Source organism: Mustela lutreola, chromosome 6 (genome assembly GCF_030435805.1).
Source record: "Mustela lutreola isolate mMusLut2 chromosome 6, mMusLut2.pri, whole genome shotgun sequence".
NCBI classification, from domain to species: Eukaryota; Metazoa; Chordata; class Mammalia; order Carnivora; family Mustelidae; genus Mustela; species Mustela lutreola.
Window position 1 is genome coordinate 122,841,536 of NC_081295.1, and position 20,438 is coordinate 122,861,973.

Here is a 20,438-nt window from a genome sequence, read left to right on the forward strand (position 1 = left end):
ACGTGTGCTACTTTGGGGCGGGGGAGGGCGCTTATCCATATCCGAAGGTAATGCAAGATCCATAAACGACTAAAGTTAGGACTGACTAGGGAGATGGCGGGCCTTTAAATCCCGGGAACTACACCTCCCAGGCTTTTTCACTGGCTCCCGTTCGGCGCATGCGCAAACTCTAAGGCCCGGTTGAGTGTGACAGCTCCCCTCCTGCCGCGCTCCCATTGGCCGGGCCTGTCCAGCCTCCTCATGTACTCAGCACGCAGGTCTCTTACTGGTCGGTAGAGCTTCCGGGACGACCCCCCCTTTTTTTTAAAGAGTCAACCCATTAGTTGGTGATGGGGAGAGGCGGGCCTTGGGAACGGTCTCATGGTTGGGGGGCGGGCGCGAAAGATGGCGGAACTGATGCTCCTCAGCGAGATTGCGGACCCAACACGTTTTTTCACGGACAACTTGCTGAGCCCGGAGGACTGGGGTCTGCGTAGTGAGGCCTCGGGGAGGGAGGAGGGCTGTGGCATGCTGTGCTCCTGAGGCACGCAGGGAGGAAGCGGAGGTCCACGGAAGAAGGCTGGGCAAATACTGAATCCATTACCCGAAGGAGGGCGGAGCAGAGGGCCGCGTTGTGCTTTCGGGGGATGCGGGAGTTGGGAAAGACCTCTACTCCCCGCGGAAACGTCGAGTTGTTCCGGGGTGGGGGAAGGAGGGGCTGAAGTTCTCCGGCTGTATCACGTTTCAAGTGGGCGGGCTGTAGGTCTGGCTGAGCCGAGCCAATGAGGGATGGGCCCAGGGCTGTGTGTGGATCTGTAGGCTGGGCCGACAGACGACCCCCTTGACGCTTTGCGTTGCAGACAGCACCTTGTACACTGGCCTGGATGATGTGGCCGAGGAGCAGACGCAGCTCTTCCGCTGCCCAGAGCAGGATGTCCCGGTATTGCTACCCCAGTCTTGTCTTAGACCTTTGGCGGGTGGTAGTTGTCCTGGAGCCAGGACTCAGCCCCAGACCAGAGATTATGGAGCTGTTAAATTCTTCACATTCTTGCTGTCTAATGCCCTCCTTTATTCAGTTTGGCAGCAGCTCCCTGGATGTGGGGATGGATGTCAGTCCCCCTGAGCCACCTTGGGACCCCCTGCCTATCTTCCCAGGTAAGATGTCCTTTCTGAGGGGCGCCTGGGTGGCTCAATTGGTTGAATGTCTACCTTTGGCTCAGGTCATGATCGTTAGGGTCCTGGGATCCAGCCTGCATCGGGCACCCTGCTCAGCGGGGAGTCCACTTCTTCCTCTGCCCCACCCCCATTCTCTCTCTCTCTCAAATAAACAATTGGAATCTATATCTGTATCTGTATCTATATCTATCTCCTTTGTGATTCCCTCATCCTTCCAAAACCCTCTTTCCACTGTTCCACAGGAACTACAGAACTCCCTGTATCCTTTTATCTTCTCTTCATAAGTGCCTGTGCACTCGTCTCTCCTTCAGTCCTTTATGTGTTCTTTCCCCTTTGCCCCAGATGAGGGGATCCTGGACACTTTTTGGACATTAGACACTTTTTGGACTACTCAGGCTCTGCTTCCTGATGATTCCCTAACCCTTTTCTTCCAGATCTTCAGGTGAAGTCTGAGCCATCTTCCCCCTGCTCCTCTTCCTCCCTCAGTTCTGAATCATCCCATCTTTCCACAGAGCCCTCCAGCCAGGTGAGAGCCATCTCCTTCCTTCTACTGTTTGTGACAGGGACTGTGTTCCATTCCCTTCACACATAGATGCTGAGAAATTTTGTGTGCTATAGGTCATGGAGTAGTTGTGGTGCCTTTGAGTTTCTTTAGTATCCTCCTTTTATGTGTGTCTCTGCTATGGTTGTCTAAAAAAAAAACAAGGAGTCTTTTAATATACAGAGATAGGTGGCAGCCGTGGTAGGGCTGGGAAGAAGAAAGCTGTTGACTGCTGAGAATTCTAGAATTGCTCTTGCCCAAGTTGTCCATCTAAGGCAATATTTATAATCATGGGACTTCATCAACCCTCCCAGGAATAAAGTAGGAAGAGAAAATGAGGGGCCTGAGACAGCTTTGGGAGATACTTAGTACCATTCAAACCAGAATGTCAAATAATTAGTAAGCTCTAAAGCTTTTGTTCTTGCTCTTGCTCTCAACACCTTCCCTTGTTTTTTTTCTTTTCTGTGCCGCCGCTCCCGTTCCCCCCCCATTCACCTCCCACTCTCACCTAGGCCTCTGGTGTAGCGGAGGTGCTGGTTGTGAAGACAGAGTCCTTGGCGCCCCCACTCTGCCTCCTAGGAGATGATCCAACATCCCCGTTTGAAACCGTCCAGATCAATGTGGGTCCCACCTCTGATGACCCCTCAGGTAATAAGAGTCTGCCACCACCCCCAGGCTTTACTAAGGCAGAGTATGTGTGTGTTTAGATGGGGGAAGGAATGCAGACAACAAGACAGGGAAGAAAAGGTAGGGAGGGGAAATGGCAGATGACCAGGAAAGAGGCCAGGAAGGGGAGGGAGAATTTTAGGAAACCACAGGAAAGGCAACCCTGAAGAGATGGGGATGTTTTTTCTTTCTTTTTCTCATCCCTAGTATCTTGTTGTATGGCTTAACTTCCTATTGCCTTGCATTTAAAAACAACAACAACAACTAAACTAATGGAGTTTAGGGCATATTTATTATTTTTCCCCCAATGTTTTATTAGAAAATTTTTCAAACATATAGAAGAACTGAAATACCATATACCCAACTCCTAGATTCTATAATTAATATTCTTTGTGCTATTTTTGAGTGTTGCCAAGTTTATTTCCTCTTACATGTTTATACAGTAAGCCTTTACTGAGCACCTACTCCATACCATGTATACTAGACGGTGCCAGGGATGCAAAGATGAAAAGGTTGTGAGTGCCACTATGACCCAAGAATCCTGGAGTGTGATGGGAGGAGAAAGATGTGCACCATTTACTGAAGGTGTGGGAATTCCAGGATAGACATCACAGGATGCCACAAAAGCTCAGAAGAGGGGCAGCTCACCGGATGGGGGCTGGATCAGGGATGTGCTCCTGGAAGAAAGGTTTCCTGAGCCAAGTTTTGAAGGACTTAAAGAGATTAGCCAGAAGATGAATGGATGAATGGGGAGGTGGGCGTGTGTGTCTAGGGAACTTACATCTCTTCAGACTGGATGTGAGGAGGGAGTGGGAAATGGCAAGAAGTTGTAGAGGCTACAGGGCCTGGGGGCACCCTGCTAAGGGACTCTTAGCTTTTATTCTGTGGGCATGTGGGAACCTCTGAAGAGTCAATCTGGAGAGCAATGTGATTAGGATGACTCTGGTGGCAGAGTAGAGAGAGTGGATTGCGGAGAGGCAGGACCTGATGCAGTTTTTTGAGGCTATTTGGATGTCAAAAGGAGGCAGAAAGAATGAGGTAGAATGGATGAATTGCAGTGACTTCCTGCATAGTATTTGTGGGGCAGAAATGCGAACTTAGCTGTTGTCAGCACAGGGTCTCGTGATGGTTTCTGGAGCCCAGGAAGGAGAAGGCAGGGTCCTGGATAAAGAGATGGGAAGGGAGCCAGCAGATCAGCAGCCCATGGTTCTTCCTCCTTAGGGATTGCATGCCTAGGGCCAGCTTTATTTTCTGGTACAAGGAGAAATCCTTAATCTTAATCCTCTTCTCCTTCAGCGTTTATCTGATATCCAAAATTTTGTCTCATCCTGACCCCCCACAGATGTCCAGACCAAGGTAGAACCTGTCTCTCCATCTTCCTCCATCAACTCTGAGGCTTCCCTGCTCTCAGCAGAGTCCCCCAACCAGGTGAGCATCAGCTTTTCTTTCTCCTTCCACACACTTCAGTGAGTTCCTTCCGACTCTCAGAAGTATGAAAGCATTCTCTTTTTCAGCTCCTTCTCCTTGACACTCTTCCTGACTCACATATCTTCTGGAATGCCCAACACAGGCTTTTATAGGAGAGGAGGTACTGGAAGTGAAGACAGAGTCACCGTCCCCTCAAGGCTGTCTCCTGCAGGATGTCCTGGGCCCCCCATTTGGAGGTGTCCAGATCAGCATGGGCCCACCCTCTGATGGCTCCTTAGGTAATGGGGCCTCCTGACACCTTGGGATCCCTGGCAAGAAGCTTCACGTCCTGACATTCCTTCCTTCCTTCCCCTTCCTTCAGGCAAAGCCCTGCCCACCCGGAAGCCACCCCTGCAGCCCAAACCTGTGGTGATAACCACCGTCCCGATGCCACCCAGAGCTGTGCCTCCCAGCACCACCATCCTTTTGCAGCCCCTTGTCCAGCCGCCGCCAGGTACTAAAGAAGGCAAGGAGGTGCTGGGCTGAATTTCTTGGGGAGCTTGCAGCCACTGAGGCTCCCAACCCATGAGAGCTCAGGTGCCGGTGTGAGCACAAGAACTCCACTTTGCTCTACAGCTCTCACCTCTTGTTCACTTGCCCCAGTCTCCCCAGTTGTCCTCATCCAAGGTGCTCTTCGGGTCCAGCCTGAGGGGCCGGCACCCCCTGCTCCAAGGCCTGAGAGGAAGAGCATTGTTCCAGCTCCTATGCCTGGGAACTCCTGCCCACCAGAAGTGGATGTAAGTACTGGGGAGGAGACGGGTAAGGCTAGCTAATGGGAAGGGAGGAGGGAAGTCTATTGGGGGCGAGAAAATTGTGGAATGAGGAGGGAACAGAAAGAGTGAGGAAGCAAACTCATAAAATGATCCTGAAGGTCAAGTGGATCCCAGTTCATACATGAGTGTCAGCATCAACTCTATGTAGTCTTAGGATCCTTAGTTTTGCTGTCACTGTAGATGGAGAAATGGGAATGGTGTCCGTAAAATCTAAGGCAGGGGAGTCATACTGTGTTATGATTGTGGCAGTAGTTGGTAGAGGGAGGCTGTTTCCTAGGGAAAAACCAGGTAAAGTGTTCTTTAATTCTATTAAAGCTAAGCTGTGGGCCTTTAAAAAGGAGAACTAGGAGAAAGGAGGATCCTCCCCATCCAAGGAAAGGAACTGAATTTCCACCAGGAACCAGGATGGAGGAAGTTCTTCCTGTAGTCTGACTTCTCTCAGCTCTTGAGGACCAGGAGCATGGAGTGGTTGAGAAAAAGGCTCTTTCTGGAAATGTTTTAGCAGAGAGGAACAACCCCTCTCTGGCTGTGTAGGTAGAGGACCGGAAGGCAGGAGAGTGGCCAGCGTCAACAGTGGGGTCGGGATGCATAGTTCCCCTCTCCTGCCCATCTGGCCCTCTCGGTACCCTAGGCAAAGCTGCTGAAGCGGCAGCAGCGAATGATCAAGAACCGGGAGTCCGCCTGCCAGTCCAGGAGGAAGAAGAAAGAGTATCTGCAGGGGTTGGAGGCTCGGCTGCAGGCCGTGCTGGCTGACAACCAGCAGCTCCGCCGGGAGAACGCTGCCCTCCGGCGGCGGCTGGAGGCCCTGTTGGCTGAGGTGAGCTGCTCTGTCCCGGGAGGCCAGTGGGAATACCCGCTCCTCTGGGAAGACTTACCCTCTCTCTCGGCCCTTTCTCTGCACCTTAGAACAGCGAGCTCAAGTTGGGGTCTGGAAACAGAAAGGTGGTCTGCATCATGGTCTTCCTTCTCTTCATTGCCTTCAACTTTGGACCTGTCAGGTGAGACCTTCCTTGCCCCCAAGAAGCTTCAGGATGGAGCCCACCCTCCCCGCTGCCTTCCTGGTACAGTGCCTTTCATCGCACTTATGCACAGACGACACTGGTGTCCTCAGCACCAACGGTGCGTCCGGCCAGTCCCTTCTCTCTCCCATCATTTCTCTCAAATCGTGTGTCCTCACCTGGAGCCAATGGTGCTGATAAGATTCACAAAAATAGTCCCTTTGAAGTGCTTACCAAGTTCCTCGGGCTTCCTGGCTTTCTGAGGTACTGATGGTTCACCTTCCCATCTCACACATGAGGGGATTCACTCTTATAGAATAGACTGGAGCCCAAACGGACTGTCTGCAGAGCCCAGGATCTTAAGCAGCCCCTCCATCCAGCCGGAACTCCTCAGACCCTGTCTGTCCTTCCTTATCCCCAGCATCAGTGAGCCTCCTACGGCTCCTATCTCTCCTCGGATGAGCAGAGAGGAGCCTCAGCCCCGGAGACACTTGCTGGAGTTCTCAATGCAAGAGCCAGTTCAGGGAGTTGAACCCCTCCAGGGTTCTTCCCTGGGCCCTGAGGAGACCCAGCCTAGCGCTCCAGGCCGGCCAAGTTTCAGGTGAGGAGAGGGCCCTGTCTTTGGGCAGTGCTGAGGGTATCTTTTCCCCAAAAGTCACTTTCTTTTTGAGGGGAGCCAGAGTTCTCTTACCATCATGGCCGATTCTGCTGGTGGAAGGGTACAGCCTCCAGTCATCGCCCCCTTCCTCCCTCACTCCAGAAACCTGACAGCCTTCCCCGGGGGTGCCAAGGAACTGCTGCTGAGAGACCTGGACCAGCTCTTCCTCTCCTCTGATTGCCGGCATTTCAACCGAACCGAGTCCCTGAGGTGCGGGGGATTCCTGGCAGGGGCCCCTCTGCGGGCGGCCTGACCGGTTTGAGTGCTGAAGCACCAGCCCTCTCTGCCCTCCCTTCCCTCTGCTGTGTGCAGGCAGGGACAGTGGGAGCCTTGTCCCTCCTCTGCTTCCGTAGGCTTGCTGATGAGCTGAGCGGCTGGGTCCAGCGCCACCAGAGAGGCCGGCGGAAGATTCCCCAGAGAGCCCAAGAGAGACAGGTAGGAAGGGCTAGGGCTGGCTCAAGGAAGGCCCGCTGGAAGACTAAATGTCCTAGGGATTTTTGTGGAGGCTTAAGGGATCATCTGGGTAAGTTGAGGGGTGGGTGCGAGGTGGCATCAGCTTCCAGGGGCCGTCTCTCTTTCCCTTTTGCCTTCACCCTCTTCACATTCTTAGATACTTCTCCTTCCAGAAGTCTCAGCTGCGGAAGTCACCTCCAGTTAAGGCAGTCCCCACCCAACCTCCTGGGCCCCCAGAGAGGTGAGTTGATGGGGGTGCTTGTCTGTCACTAAGGGAGGTTTCACTCGAGAGATCTAAACTCCCAGAATCTGTCCTGTGTGCATCATCATTGCCACCAGTGGCGTTATGCCTTCCTCATCCCCTGGGGTCTCCTATCTTTTTCTCTCCTCCTCTCCCGCCTTCCCCAGTGGGACCTGGGCATTAGGCTGGGCTCCTCCCAAATGCTTGTTCCCCACCTGGCTAGGGATTCTGCGGGCCAGCTGCAGCTGTATCGCCACCCAGACCGTTCACAGCCAGAGTTCCTGGACGCCATTGACCGACGAGAAGACACATTTTATGTTGTGTCCTTCCGAAGGGTGAGTGACTCCTTGCCCCCTCCCTGTCTCCCTGGGTTCTCTAGCAGTCTGTCTTCAGGCAGAGGCTCTAGAGTAGGCCTGGGGAGCCTGTCCATGTCTCTTCCTCCAGCCTCCCAGCCTGACCCCTTTGTTTTCCAGGACCACTTGCTGCTCCCTGCCATCAGCCACAACAAGACCTCTCGGCCCAAGATGTCCCTGGTGATGCCTGCCATGGCTCCCAATGGTAATTCTCTCCGTGCTGGGTCTGGAGAGGGGCCCTGAAACTGAAGAAGGGAAGGTTCTCATAGACCCAACAATGAGGAGTTTAGGGGGAAATGGAGGGAGTGGGCTGTTCCAAAAAGAGAATAGACTCCTGGATGAGAAGAAGCAGGAAATGGATGGAGAGAAAAACAGAGCTCGGGAGACATGGGAGGAAGACAAGGGTGCAGGCTGTCCCCTGGAGGGCCCGCGAGTAGGTGTGGGCAGAGGGGATAGGCTGGGAACTGCCAGATTCTCACCTCCTGTTTTCTCTTGATGTCCTCTCCCCTGTGACCTCCGTCATATGTGTTCTCTGTCACTCCTCAATGTCATTTTCTTTTCCTGCCCCTCTCCTCTCCCTGTGCCAACTCTATCCCTACCTCTCATTGACCTCCTGCTGCGGATCTGCCTCCTCACCATTGCCCCTCCCTCCCTGTCCCCCTCTACTTTTCTCCTCTGTTTGCCCTCCCTCCTTCTCACAGAGACCCTGTCAGGCCGGGGGGCCCCAGGGGACTATGAGGAGATGATGCAGATCGAGTGTGAGGTCATGGACACGAGGGTGATTCACATCAAGACCTCCACAGTGCCCCCCTCGCTCCGAAAACAACCAGCTTCCACCCCAGGCAATTCCACAGGTGGCCCCTTGCCAGCTTCTGCAGCCGGCCAGGCCCATCAGGCCTCCCACCAGCCTCTCTACCTCAGTCACCCCTGACCCTCTGCAACTCACACTGACTTAGAGCTGGGGGGTGGTGGGAGGTGGGGGCAACCAAGTGGGGTTTTCCAAGTTCTCTGATCCCTGGGCTTGGGGCAATTGGTAAAGGAAAGACAGGGTGTGGGGTTAAGCACTTATTTGGAGACGAGTGGGTTCACCTCTCTTCTTACCCCCTTTTAGGAATATAGGGCTCCTCTCATTTCTCTGAACCCCTAAGTCCTGCTTCTCTGTTTGAGGGTATTGAGTAAGATGAAGTTTGGGGGTGGGTGGCCGCCTACACACTCTTTATTCTTTTGTTTCTCTATTTTGGGGAGGGTGGTAGAGGTGGGAATTAAGTCCCCAGGAGGGACGAGGGACATTTTTACATTTTGGAGCTAGTCACTGGGAGTAAAGGAGGGGTGGTGGTGGGAGATCAGGTTTATGTATATGTACTATCTTCTTTTTTATTATTAAATAAACAACTTGGAGGGAGTTGAAGGATTGGTGGCTGCCTTTTTGGCTCATGACAGAGAATTTGGGGAAACTGGCTTCCGTAGGGCCAGTGTATCAGAGAACCAAGCACTGAAGACATAGCTGGCTCTGGGGTGGGGGCGGGGATGGGATCCCAGACCTCATGTCATCCCCTTGTCCCCGCCCCTACAACTCTGGGGTATGTCTGTGTCTAATGGGGGGATGAGGGTGGGATGTCTCATGGCGTGACAGCCCCGAGGATACAGATCCCTGGAATGTGTCTGAGTAAACAGGAAGGACAGAGGGCCCTACGCCCTTTGGGGTGAGCAGCCTCCCTGGGTCCCCTGCATTCTAGCAGGTTCTCTCTCCCTCCCCTTGATTTCCAGGACAAGCTGCTTGAACAAACAGCAGAGCTGCGGCCAGAGGGCTATAAGCCAGAAAGGAGGGGCCACAGTGGAGAAGGGGGTGATGTTTGGAGGGAAGCGGGCATGTTGAAGAGCATCTTCTCGGCCCTAAATTGGAGGACACTGAGACTTGAGAGTCCTGTTGAAAGAATAGGATGAGAACGGATCCGGCAGGAAAGGCTGTGTTTCTGATTAGGAGGAAGGGGGACAGGACAGAGGGTGAGGGGCCAAACCTTACTCCACTTTGGGGGGATCCCGTCAGCAGCTCCTGTCCAGCAGTGCCTCAGGCCTGGCTCTGCAGGAGTGTCCTGGGTCAGCTAGAGGGTGTGGGTTGGGCCTGGGCTCAGTGCCCAGATGACTGGACAGGGGCCGCCTGGGCCACAAGCCCAGGCCTGAAGGAGGAGGGGAGAACCTCACGTGTCCAGCCAAGCTCCCCCACTCCCCATTACTGTGTTTGGGGTGAAAACAGACTGAGTAACTATGGCAACCTGGAACTAGGGCTCCCAGGAACTAGGCCTCTCCTCCCTCCGGAGTGCGGCTCTGGCTTCTGGGCCTTCCTGTCTCCATGTCCCTTGAGCCTCATGGAAGCAGTGAGCGCAAGGCCAAGGACTGGGGAGGCAAATCACCTGAGCTGGATTCCCTGCTTTACCTTTCATTAGTAGATGTCCTTGATGTGTAACTCAAACACCCTGGGTCTGAGATTCCTCACCAGTAGCATCAAATACTCCTGCATTCTTCTCGGGGTGGGTATGGGGGTGAAAGAGGTCCACAGTGCCTGGTTCATGAAAGGCACACCTGTCCCTTGTCCCTTCCACCTGTCTACATTGCCCTTTTCTCCTCTTCTCCACTCTTACCCAGCTGGCTGCATCACTGCCCCACCTTGCTTTCACTCCCCCTGTCTCGATGGCAGTGCAGGGAAGTGCCTGAGGGCTGTCTCTGGCTGGGGGCCCTGCGGTGGGGCCTGCTGTATGCCCCCCCCAGTGACAAGGGACCACTGGCACTGATGTGAACTGGCAGTCGACTGTTGGCTGAGTTAGTGGAATGGGGGAAGGCGTGGGAGGGGCATGGAGCCAGGGGGTGCGAGGTGGGAGGGTGAAGGCAGGTCAGCGTCTGGCGGCTGCATTCAGCCCATGCAGATCCCAGGCCACAGCCCTATCCAAGGCCACCAGCCCCCATCAGTTTGTGGCCATGGTCACTCCTGCACCTCCTGTCCTAGGCCCACTCTGTCTTTCTGTTGAGCTGCTTTCCTGCCTCAGGATCTGGTCTTTTGTTCCTCTTACCACTCCTAACCCATAGACCTGTCACCTCTCCCACTTGGCTCTAGATTCCTCTCCCACTTCTCTTTGCCCTCCTTCTGGCCAGGAGTCCTCACCTTGTCTTTTAGACTCTTGTCTGTTCCTCCCTCCTTTTGTGTTTTGCCCTTCCTCCCCACTGCTTCACTCTCTTTTCCATTTATTTTTTCTTGTTCTTCTCATCTCCTGCTGTTGACCCTGTGCTCAACTCCTCCCACTTAATGCCACCCCCTCCCCAGTTCCCTTTGCACTCCTTTGTCCACATTCCTGGTCCAGGACTTCCTCTCTTCTCCCCCGCTTCGGCCCTCTCCCTCTCCCTCCTTCTTCCCCACTCCAATCGCCTGTCCTCTTCCCAGCTGTGGGGGCCAGGACTGAAGAGCCTAATGTTTGCCTCATCGTTCTGCTATGGCTTCTGGATACAGCACATCTGGATTCCGGAGCCCAGATGTGTGGTTGCCACAGCGACCTCCGTCCCTCTGGTAAATATAGGCGCCCACCCGCCCCAGAGCAGAGAACAAAACAATTGTGTGACTTTCTTTTGTCACGAGATAGCAATGTCCTCCCTCCTCCCTTCTCCCCACACCCGTGTCTCCAGGCAAAGGAAGTCTGAAGGGTCCAAACCCTTCCTTATGTGGCTCTGTTGCCCCCTTTCCAGTCCTAGCCTCTTGGTTCTCTCCCATCTCTCATCTCAGGCTGTCTTTTCTCTCCGAGTCCCCCCGCCCCACCATCTCCTTGGTAGTGGAATGTTGAGTCCCCCAGCTTAGACTTGGTGATTTCTTCTTACTTAATCTGCATAATAACTGGATACAGAAACATGTTTTAAAGAGCCAGATCTTCTACCCTTCCTTCTCAAACAAGTTCTCCGAGGATCCCCTTCATTCGTTTCTGCCCTAAGTCTTCCATCTTTCCAAGGCTGTTCCTGGGGGAGGAGAGAGTATAGGCTTTGGAATCAGAAAGCCTGGGTTGAGGCCCACCTTCTCACCACCACTAGCAAAGTCCCTTGGACAGGTCACCTGATGTCTGTGATCCCCCATTTTCTCAGCCACAAAGTGGGATTAATCACATGCCTGCTCTCTGTTGGAAAGTGTTTTGTCAACGGAAGCCCAGTACAACTGTTTTCTCTCTTCCCCCGCTCTGGGACTGCTCCCTTGGATCACAGCCCCGGCCTCTCCTTGTTCCTTCTCTTTTCCTTCAGGTCCTTGCCCTTAATTGCCCTCATTCTTCTTTCTGTTCCTTCCCTTCTCCTTGTCTTTCCCTTTCCTTCCCATCTATAACTTTTATCCTGGATCCTCCTGAGGTGAGGAAAGGAACAAGGAGGTTCATTCAAGATGGAAGCCCAGAGCTGAAGACAGCTGGACTGAGGATTCTGAGACCAGCCAGAGCACGTGGACAGCTGTCAGCAACCCCGACCTATCTACCCATCACCTGAAACACCTCAGTGAAGGCCACCGGCTCTGCCCACTAGGCCTCCCGCCTCCACACCTGGGGCTCCTTCCAGACTCCCTTTCTGCATCCTTCTCACCCAGTCCTCTCACAGTTGGATAGTGATAAGCACTTATTAGACACCTGTGCTAGGTCTGGTGATTTCCTGACAAGATGCAAACATATGTAAGATGGGAGCTTCTCCAAGAGCCTAAATCAAGGGGCTGAGTCAAATTTTAGACAATGATGACCTCGGAACCTCAAATTATGTCTGTTAAGCTTCCAGTGGCTTTCTCAAGTGCCTTGTAACCTTGTAAATGTTTGCAATCCCACTCTCTTCTCTGAGAGTCTGTTATCCCTTCTGTCCCTTGCCGTGGACTTCCAAAACACCCCATGGCCATCCTTAGAGCTCTCACATCTCCAGGGTCCCCTGGCCACTCTGTGGGCCAAGTGTATTTATGGCGGCCATACTTAGTAAATAATAAAACCAAGATTAAGGCATAGGGCAAACAACAGATATGACTGTGGGACAGAATTACTGAAATCTAGGGATTTAAGATGAAATACATCCTATGTGCAGTCTGCTCTCCCTAAGAGATGCTGTTTCAGACCCTCCGTCACCCTTTCATGTGCTTTCCCCTCCCCACCCCCACTCCCACCCCCGCCCCCCAGGATCAGAGGGAAGTTGTTACCTACTCCAGGCCCTGGGGGCTTTGGGCCAAGGCAGAGGAAGGAAGCTGAGCCCAGTTCCGTCCAAGATGCTGACTTCATCCTCCCCATCAAAGCCAGGAAAAAAACAGCCACACGCACACCCAGACACACGGGGACACCCACGCGAGAGTCTATGCAAGCCTTTGCCCTCAGCCTCAGGTTGCTAACTGGGCGCATGGCTGCCACACGCTGTGCCAGTGTGCCCTGACCCCGGAACAACATGGCCCTGCAAGCAGGGGGATCCAGTCTGGGGCACAGACACCTGTATCCACTCCCGTGGCAGACTCAGACACAGTTTCCTTTACATCCCTTTCCCCATCACCTATGACGGGGCCAAGCCCTTTCCCGATGGTAAGGTTTGTAGCAGGGTAGCAAGGACTCTCCTCATGATACCTAGGGTGGGGATGCCTCAACCTGGGTATTTCCCTTCTGTGGCAAAAGTCTCTTCAGCCCCTGGTCAGGGTAGTGAGCAACCGAGGGAAATGGGGCCATAGAAACAGCCAGCGTCCTTACATGTTGGTGTGCCTGCTGCCCTGTCCTCTGGTGTCAGTCTTCTTGTCTCTGCCTGAGGTCCAAGTGCTTTCTTCCTCCAGCCCCTAAATCTCCTTCCCCCTGCTGCTCCCCTGCAGGTCCCAGACATTAACCCTGTTCCTCTGACTTCACCCTGCCATTCATATCCCCACCCCCATATCTGCCTCTCACCTCTAGCGCTCTCCATCCCTAAGCCTCTCTCCTAAACCTCCTTCCTAACTTTCCGGCTTCCCTTCCCTGTCTCCCCTGAACCCCAACTTCCTTCCCAAGTCTTGTATATCCTGGTGTTCAGCAAAGCCCTCGTCTAGCCAGTACCCAAGCCTCATCTGCCATTTCTCTGGAATTTGCTGAGGTGCGACAATGAAAAGGGGGCAGTGATCCCAAGCTGAGAACCGGCAGTGGACTGAGCAGAACAGATGCGGAAAGGCAGTGCCTCTCAATGGGGACAGGGCAAGTAGAAATAGAAGAGAGAAGACTCAGGTGGGAACAATGGGACCAGGCAGGGATAGGTGGGGACAAGGAGTTCCAGAGAAGGCCAACTGCTGGGGAGGGATTTGGGCTTGGGAAGGAGGTTTCTTTCCCCACCCCATCCCCCACTCTCTGCTCCGCATTGCTAGGAGAGAATGGCAGGAAGAGAAAGAGCGGGTGCTGGGCAACAGGCAGGTAGGGCAAGATCCAAGCTGGAGTAAAGTAGTGGGAGAGGAGGTGCCAGGGAAGGAGGAGGGAGAGGGGTTGGCCATGGGCAAGGGTGTTGTTCTGGAGGAGAAACTTGGTGAGAGAGCAGGAGCATCAGGTAGGGAAACGGTGAGGGGAAAGGAGAAATGGCATAAGGATGGGGGATGTCAAGTTGGGCAAACATTGGGACGGGAGGAAGAGTACAAATGGGACAGGGAAAGGATGTGGGAGGTAGGACCAGGGATTGGGGGGCAAGACGAAGGTATTGTGGGACTCAGTGATCCCAGACAGGGAGGGGAGGAGGGGTGGCATGCGATGACGTTGGGAGGGCCTGGCAGGGACTAGAGGGGTGGGAGGACCTGCCCTATCTCCGCTCCCCTCCCTGACCTCATGCTGGTCCTCCCCTTCTCCTCCCCCTGCTCACTGCAGGCTCCCTCCTTCTTGCTGTCGCTGCTGAGATCGACAGTTGGGTCGCAGCTCAGTGAGCCCCTGCTGCAGGAAACAAGCAAGGGGACCTCCAGGGAGCTCAGGCTGCCGAGGCACGGTAGCCCTGCCCTATCTTGAGGACTCCCTTCCCAAGGTCAGGAACAGGGCAGGTGCAGAGGCACTGCAGTCGCCTGTTGCCCAGGTAAGGAACATAGCTCTGGGAAGAACAAGGGAAGAGCTGGGAGCAACGGGGTCTCTATCCTATCCCTACCCTAGAGGTGTAGCCGGAGAGCTCGCAGGAGAGCCTCACAGAGCAGACTTTCTGTTAGGACAGAGGAAATGGGACCTCGAAATAGGGACTAGACTCCCTGCGGAGGGTGTGTCTGGAGAGATGGGTCAGCGTGTGGTGTGGGGGGGGGAAACGGGTGTGGGCACGTGGAGTGGGGGCTGTGGGTGCCAGGGTTTGGACAGGATCAGTGGGTGGCAGCAGGGTGGAGGTGGTTATCAGGAGGTAGGACTCAGCCGTGGTCAGACTTGGTGGGGGGGGCGGGCTAGAGGCTGAGCTAGGGGACAGCTGAAGCTCAGGAGGAAAGTGCTGGTGGAACCCCAAGTGCTCTGGTTGGAGCGGCTGAGCTAGAGCTCCAGGAAGGTGCCAGAGGGAGCCTCTCAGCATGTGGGTTGCAGGGTCTGGGAGGGAGGTCTGGGGGTCTTAAGCCTTTAGGAAATGTTGAAATGGAGCAGAGTCAGGATTCCCAGGTCTGGGAAGGGCACAGAGCCTGCGGGGAAGATCCTAAAACTTGTTCTTGGCTGAGAGCTCTGCACCCATGACTCACGGTTCAGTGGGGTTGGGCTGACTGAGAGATGCCTCCAGGGGCACAGGGGCTCCGTCTTCCTTCCGTCCCGGTTCCAGGCTCTCCCTGCTTCTGTCCGTCTAACCCCCCCACCTCCCCACGCCCCACTACACGTGACACGCCCTGGGTGGGGTGGGCGGGCCCCTTATCTCGCCTGGAAAGAATTTAATGGCTTGGAAACAACTGGAAATGGAACTGAGAGGAACTACTGGGAAGCAAGTCGGAAACACCACAGCTGCCGGCTGTCCGCTGTCCGCTTCCAGACCCCGCCCCCCACATCCCTGGCTCCCTCCTCCCCCCTCCTCTCTCTCTCTCCCTGCCTCCAATCCCTTGGGGACCTGGCACCTCAGTTCCTCAAACTCCTTTCCCTTTGAGTCCTGGTCACCCAGTGCAACACCAGAACCTGCCTTGCTGTCCCTCATTGCCCCCTTAACTCTTCCACTGGGGGCCCAGAAATCCTTTCTCTTACTTTTTCTATTCCTCTGGCCCATTAGTTCCCCAGAATAAGGGACATCTGGATCCCCCAAATCTCTCATTCTTGGCACCTTCTTACCTCCTGGTTCCAGCCCAATATGTGGAACCCTCCCTCATCTCCCTCCTTCCTCTCATGGTCCTGGAATCCTTCTACTTTCACCCCTCATGTGGCAGGAGGGGCAGAGGGAGGCAGAGGGGTGGGGCCCAAATCCCCCATCTCTGGAACATCCCTCATGGAAGCCAGCCCTTCTCCACACCTCTTGGGACCAACAGTCCCTGATGAGCGAAGTGTCAAAGTTGGCCACCACATGAATACCAGGCAAGCTGAGTCACAGCTGGGATGATGCCCCCACCTCTGCCAGCCCTCCAAGTGTGGGGACAATGCCAAGGGTGTGCGGCCTTATCCCCCCTCCCCACCACAGAAAGGAGCCCCAGACAGCCATAAGGGGGTGATAAGGGGGAGATACAAGAGCTATCCAAGTTCTTTCCTTTCCTAGTGCTGAGAGAAAAGGGGAATTCTTCCAAGAGTTGGAAGTGCGAAGCTGGAGGGGTGGCTGTGACAGAGCAGGAGAGAGGATGGGGAGGGAGACGCTGGGTCATGAACTATGGAGGCTACTCCTCTCCTCTCAGAATTGCCTCACTACTTTCCCAGTCCTCTCCTTCCTGTTACAAAGACTCTCTTCCCCTCTGCCCCAGCCTCGGGTAAGATGCAGGATCCAATGGCTGGGGTGGGTTCCAGACAACTCGCAAAGACCCCCGGGGCTGTGGGGCACCAGGAATCTCCTGCTTCCCCCTGGGGAAGGGCTTCCTCTTTGGTTCTCCTCACTCCATCTATGTTCTCTGACTCACACACTGCCCTCTGAGAACCATGAGAAATTGACTTTCTTAGGCATCACCCAATGAATGCGTGTGGAGGAAACACGAAGAAGAGATTGTGTGTGTGTGTCCATGCATGTGCACCTCCGCACACACGTGTGCCTGCAAAATGCAGGCTAATTTGGATGGATGTGTGTATCTGTGTACCAGTGTGTTCATATTTGTATTTGTGGATGAGCACACACTTGGGTGTACTTGTATATGTCCATGTATTTGTGTGTGCACACACCCCTTGGTTTGCATGGCCTTAGACAAAGTGTGAAAGTTTTTGAGGGTACCTCAGAACTCACCTTGTACCCAAGGCTACACTCCAAGCTCACAGGCTGAGGGGCCCAGGGATGGAGCACTGCCTGCCTGCTAGACCTTTCTCCCTGGGCTTCTCCGGCCTCTTAATGCAGAAATGCTCTTTCCCTGGCATCCAGCTTTCCTTCCGTCTCTTCTGGGCTGGTAGCTATGTGAAGGATGGCTGGTCGCCCTGAAACTCTTTTTTCCCAGACTCGGAAGAGAAGTTTCAGAGTAGCAAGCCAGGAAGTGTGTGTGTGTATGTGTGTGTGTGTGTGTGTGTGTTAGGCATCCTCCCTTCCCTCCTCACCAGTCAGTGTTTTCACACTTGCCCTGCCTTCCTCTCTCTGCCTCTCTGGTCCCAAAGAACTGGGCAACCACCCACACCTCTGTTTAGCCCTTCACCCCAACTGAACCCTCCACATTCCACTGCTCACCACAGCCCCCTGTCCTGGCTCACCCTGAACACGTTTCTAACCCTGGTCTCCCTGTGCTCTCCAATCCTTGCCCCAAGGGGTCCCACGAACAAACACAGCTGGGCACCAGTCCCCAGATCAAGAAATAGGATATTCTTAGCACCTCAGAATTGCCCTGCCCTGCCCTGCCCCTGCTGTCACTACTTCTCCAGGAGCACCACACTTCTGACTTGTGACAGTACAGATTAGCGTAGTTTCTCCTCAAATTTCATATACATAGAATTTTTTTAAAAGATTTTGTTTATTTCAGGGAGGGAGAGAAGGAGAGCAAGCATGAGTGGGAGAGGGGGAGAGGAAGAAGCACACTCCCCTGCTGAGTAGGGAACCAGACACGGGGCTCAATCCCAGGGCCCCAGGATTATGACTGGAGCCGAAAGCAGACACTGAACCGACTGAGCCACCCTGGTGCCCCCGTGTACATAGAATTTTACAGCATGTTCTCCTTTGTGTCTGGCCTCTTCTGCTCAACCCCTTATTGGTGAGATCCATCCCTGTAATTACAAAGTTGTGGTTTGTTCCCATTGCCTTATTTTATTTTGCTGTATGAATAAGCCACACTTCATTTCATCTATTCCACTGATGTGAGATATTTGGGTGGTTCCCAGACTGGGGCTATTAAGAGTAGTACTGCTATGGTGGGTATATTGCTGAGGGTGGGATGGGTGGATCCGAGTGTTAGCATATAGCTCTGGTAAATTTGGGGGGATCATGCTCAACACTTTTCCAAAGTGCTTGTTCTATCTGGCCCTGCCAGAATCCACACCTGGCCTTCTCTCTAGCCTGGCTTCTGCCTGAGCCGCTGTTTCTGTCCAACTTCCTGTCCCAGACACTGTCCGTGGTCCTAGCCCTGACCTTGGTCCCGTTATTTCCAGTCCTGATGCTATTCCTCAGCTTAAATTAAACTTTTCATTCACTCATATGGTCAGTATTTATCAAGCACCTAATACATGCTAGATGCAAGGATATGACAGCCAATAAAAAAATCGAGTGCTATGCTTGCCCTCATGGACCTTACAGTCAAGTGCATAAGATTGAGTATGGACAAGAAAGCATTAAAATAATCCCACCAATAAATATATAAGTATAAATTGTTATACATGCTACAAGTGGGAGTTATGTGACTCTTTTAAAAATCAGTCCTGTTACAGGACTCTTTGATATAACATGTTGGGGGACCTGGGCAGGAAAGGTTCCCTGAAGAAGCAATGTGAGGCTGAGATAGAAGAGGAGGTCATGAGGAAAGGGAAGAGCACTTCACACAGAGGGAGCACCATATACAAAAGCCTAGGATTGGGAAGGGCATGAGAGATGTAAGGTCCATGGGACTGGAGTGGAGAGAGGGAAGGAAGTATTGTGGGAGATGGGGTGGGAGAGGTCAGCAGGGGCCAGATGATGTAGGACTGTTTGTCAGTGTTTGAAGGGGATTTAGAAGGGAGACACTGGAGAGTTTTTAGGGGGAGTGGGACATCCTAGTTGCCTTTATGAGAATGTCAGGGGCAAGAGTAGAAGCAGAGGGACAAGCTAGGAGGCAAATGCAGTTGTGAAGCAAAAGCTAGGTGATGGCTTGAATTCTAACTCAAAGAGAGAAAGAGAAATAGGGAAATTAAAGAGATGTTTATGAGAAAGTAAGGGAAATATCACAAAATATGGTGGCATTGATGGGGGTTAGGTTCCTAGGTTGTAATGCTGGATGAATGGTGGGGCCGTGAGCTGCAGTGGAGAACACAGTGGAGGAGGGAAGGGATACAGGAAGGGTGGCCATGAGTTCATTTTCAGGTATGCTGAATTTGAGGTGCCCAAGAAGAGTTGCCAAGTAGGTAGTTGTATACATCACTTGGAGTTAAGAGGAGATGACCAGGCTAGTTTATAAATTGGGATATAGTTTGGAAATTAAAATCCTGGATCTGGGTGAAAGCACCTAGGTGAGTGACTAGAAAAGTAGGTCTCGACTTTAGCTGCACATAACAATCACCTGGGGTGTTTTTAAAAAATACTGGGTAAAATTCAGTGCTTCCATTACTCTAGGCACATTTCAGGTGTTTGAGATCCACATAGCCCTCCTCCTGGCTACTACACTGACAGCCGAATAGAAAAGGCTGTGAAATGGAAGATGTAGTCAGCAGTATCCAGCGACTTTTGAGACATGTTAAGGAAGATGAAGACAAATGTCTCTCAGATTTTGTGACACTGAAATCTTTGGGCAAGCTTAGGGAGAGCTGTCTGATAGGTTGAAAGGAGTTGGGGAAGCCATATGAGAGAGCACTGAGGTAAGCATGGGATGGGATATGGGGAATTGAAACAGTGAGTACAGATAAATGTTTGACAACTGAAGCCATGAAGTAGAGGAAGGAAATATGTGCTGGCTGGAGGGAGTATGAGATTGGGGAAGATTTTGGTTGTTGCTGTTCAGAGAGAAAGCAAGAGAGAGAGCATGAGCACGTGTGTATGCATGAGGGAGGGGGAAAGGGCAGAGGGAGAGAGAGAATCTCCAGCAGACCCAAAGCAGGCCTCGATCTCACAACTCTGAGATCATGATCTGAACTGAAATCAGGAGCTGGATGCCTAACTGACTGAGCCACCAGGTGCCCTGTTGTTGTTGTTTTTTAAGATAATACTTTCATATTATGAAATACACAAATCTAAAGTGTATAGCTCAATTAATCTTTGAATATGTATACATCTGTTTAACCACCACCCAGATCAAAGTGCAAAATATTTCTAGTGATCCTGTCTTCTTTTTTTTTAAATTTTTAAATTTTTAAAAAATATTTTTATTTATTTATGTATTTGACAGACAGATCACAAGTAGGCAGAGAGGCAGACAGAGAGAGAGAGGAGGAAGCAGGCTCCTAGAGAGAGCCCGATGTGGGACTCGATCCCAGGACCCTGAGATCATGACCTGAGCTGAATGAAGGCAGAGGCTTTAACCTGCTGAGCCACCCAGGCGCCCCTCTTCTTCTTCTTTTTTTTTTTTTTTAAGATTTTATTTATTTATTTTACAGACAGAGATCACAAGTAGGCAGAGAGGCAGGCAGAGAGAGAGAGGGGAAAGCAGGCTCTCCGCTGAGCAGAGAGTCCTATGTGGGGCTCAATCCCAGGACGCTGGGATCACAACCTGAGCCGAAGGCAGAGGCTTTAACCCACTGAGCCACCCAGGAGCCCCTCTGATCCTGTCTTCTAATAGTAAAGATTAACTGCCTGTTTTTGCACTTCATGTAAATACCATCACTCACAAAGATCTCTTTTTGAATCTGGTTTCCTTTGCTAGCATTGCATATATGAAATCATCTCTGTTATTACATGTAGCAAGAGGGTGTTTTTATTACTGTGTT

At 52.7% G+C, this 20,438-nt stretch overlaps 2 protein-coding genes across 10 annotated transcripts in view; both read left to right on the forward strand.

Moving 5' to 3' along the window:
- Positions 1–311: 311 nt before the first annotated feature.
- On the forward strand, positions 312–8,713 carry ATF6B (activating transcription factor 6 beta). 3 transcript variants are annotated; one of them, XM_059178843.1, is made up of 18 exons: positions 312–466; positions 840–919; positions 1,056–1,134; positions 1,590–1,681; positions 2,209–2,344; positions 3,705–3,790; positions 3,933–4,068; positions 4,152–4,283; positions 4,406–4,566; positions 5,234–5,419; positions 5,509–5,600; positions 6,022–6,201; positions 6,361–6,468; positions 6,612–6,693; positions 6,885–6,952; positions 7,176–7,287; positions 7,426–7,510; positions 8,007–8,713. In XM_059178843.1, exons 1-18 carry the CDS (start codon positions 361–363, stop codon positions 8,234–8,236), a joined length of 2,151 nt encoding a protein of 716 aa, XP_059034826.1. In that variant the 5' UTR covers positions 312–360; the 3' UTR covers positions 8,237–8,713. The 3 variants fall into 3 exon arrangements, with proteins under 3 accessions (XP_059034826.1, XP_059034827.1, XP_059034828.1); XM_059178844.1 differs by having other exon boundaries at positions 4,433–4,566; XM_059178845.1 differs by lacking the exons at positions 7,426–7,510; positions 8,007–8,713 and having other exon boundaries at positions 6,869–6,952.
- Positions 8,714–14,140: 5,427 nt separating this feature from the next.
- Positions 14,141–20,438, forward strand: part of TNXB (tenascin XB) — a 55,879-nt gene continuing 49,581 nt past the window's right edge. For 6 of the 7 annotated variants that reach the window (XM_059178825.1, XM_059178826.1, XM_059178828.1 and 3 more), the window contains exon 1: positions 14,151–14,349. The gene's annotated coding sequence lies outside the window, so the exon portion shown is untranslated. Of the gene's footprint in view, positions 14,350–20,438 lie in introns of all 7 variants that reach the window. The other variant, XM_059178824.1, reaches the window with a different exon arrangement.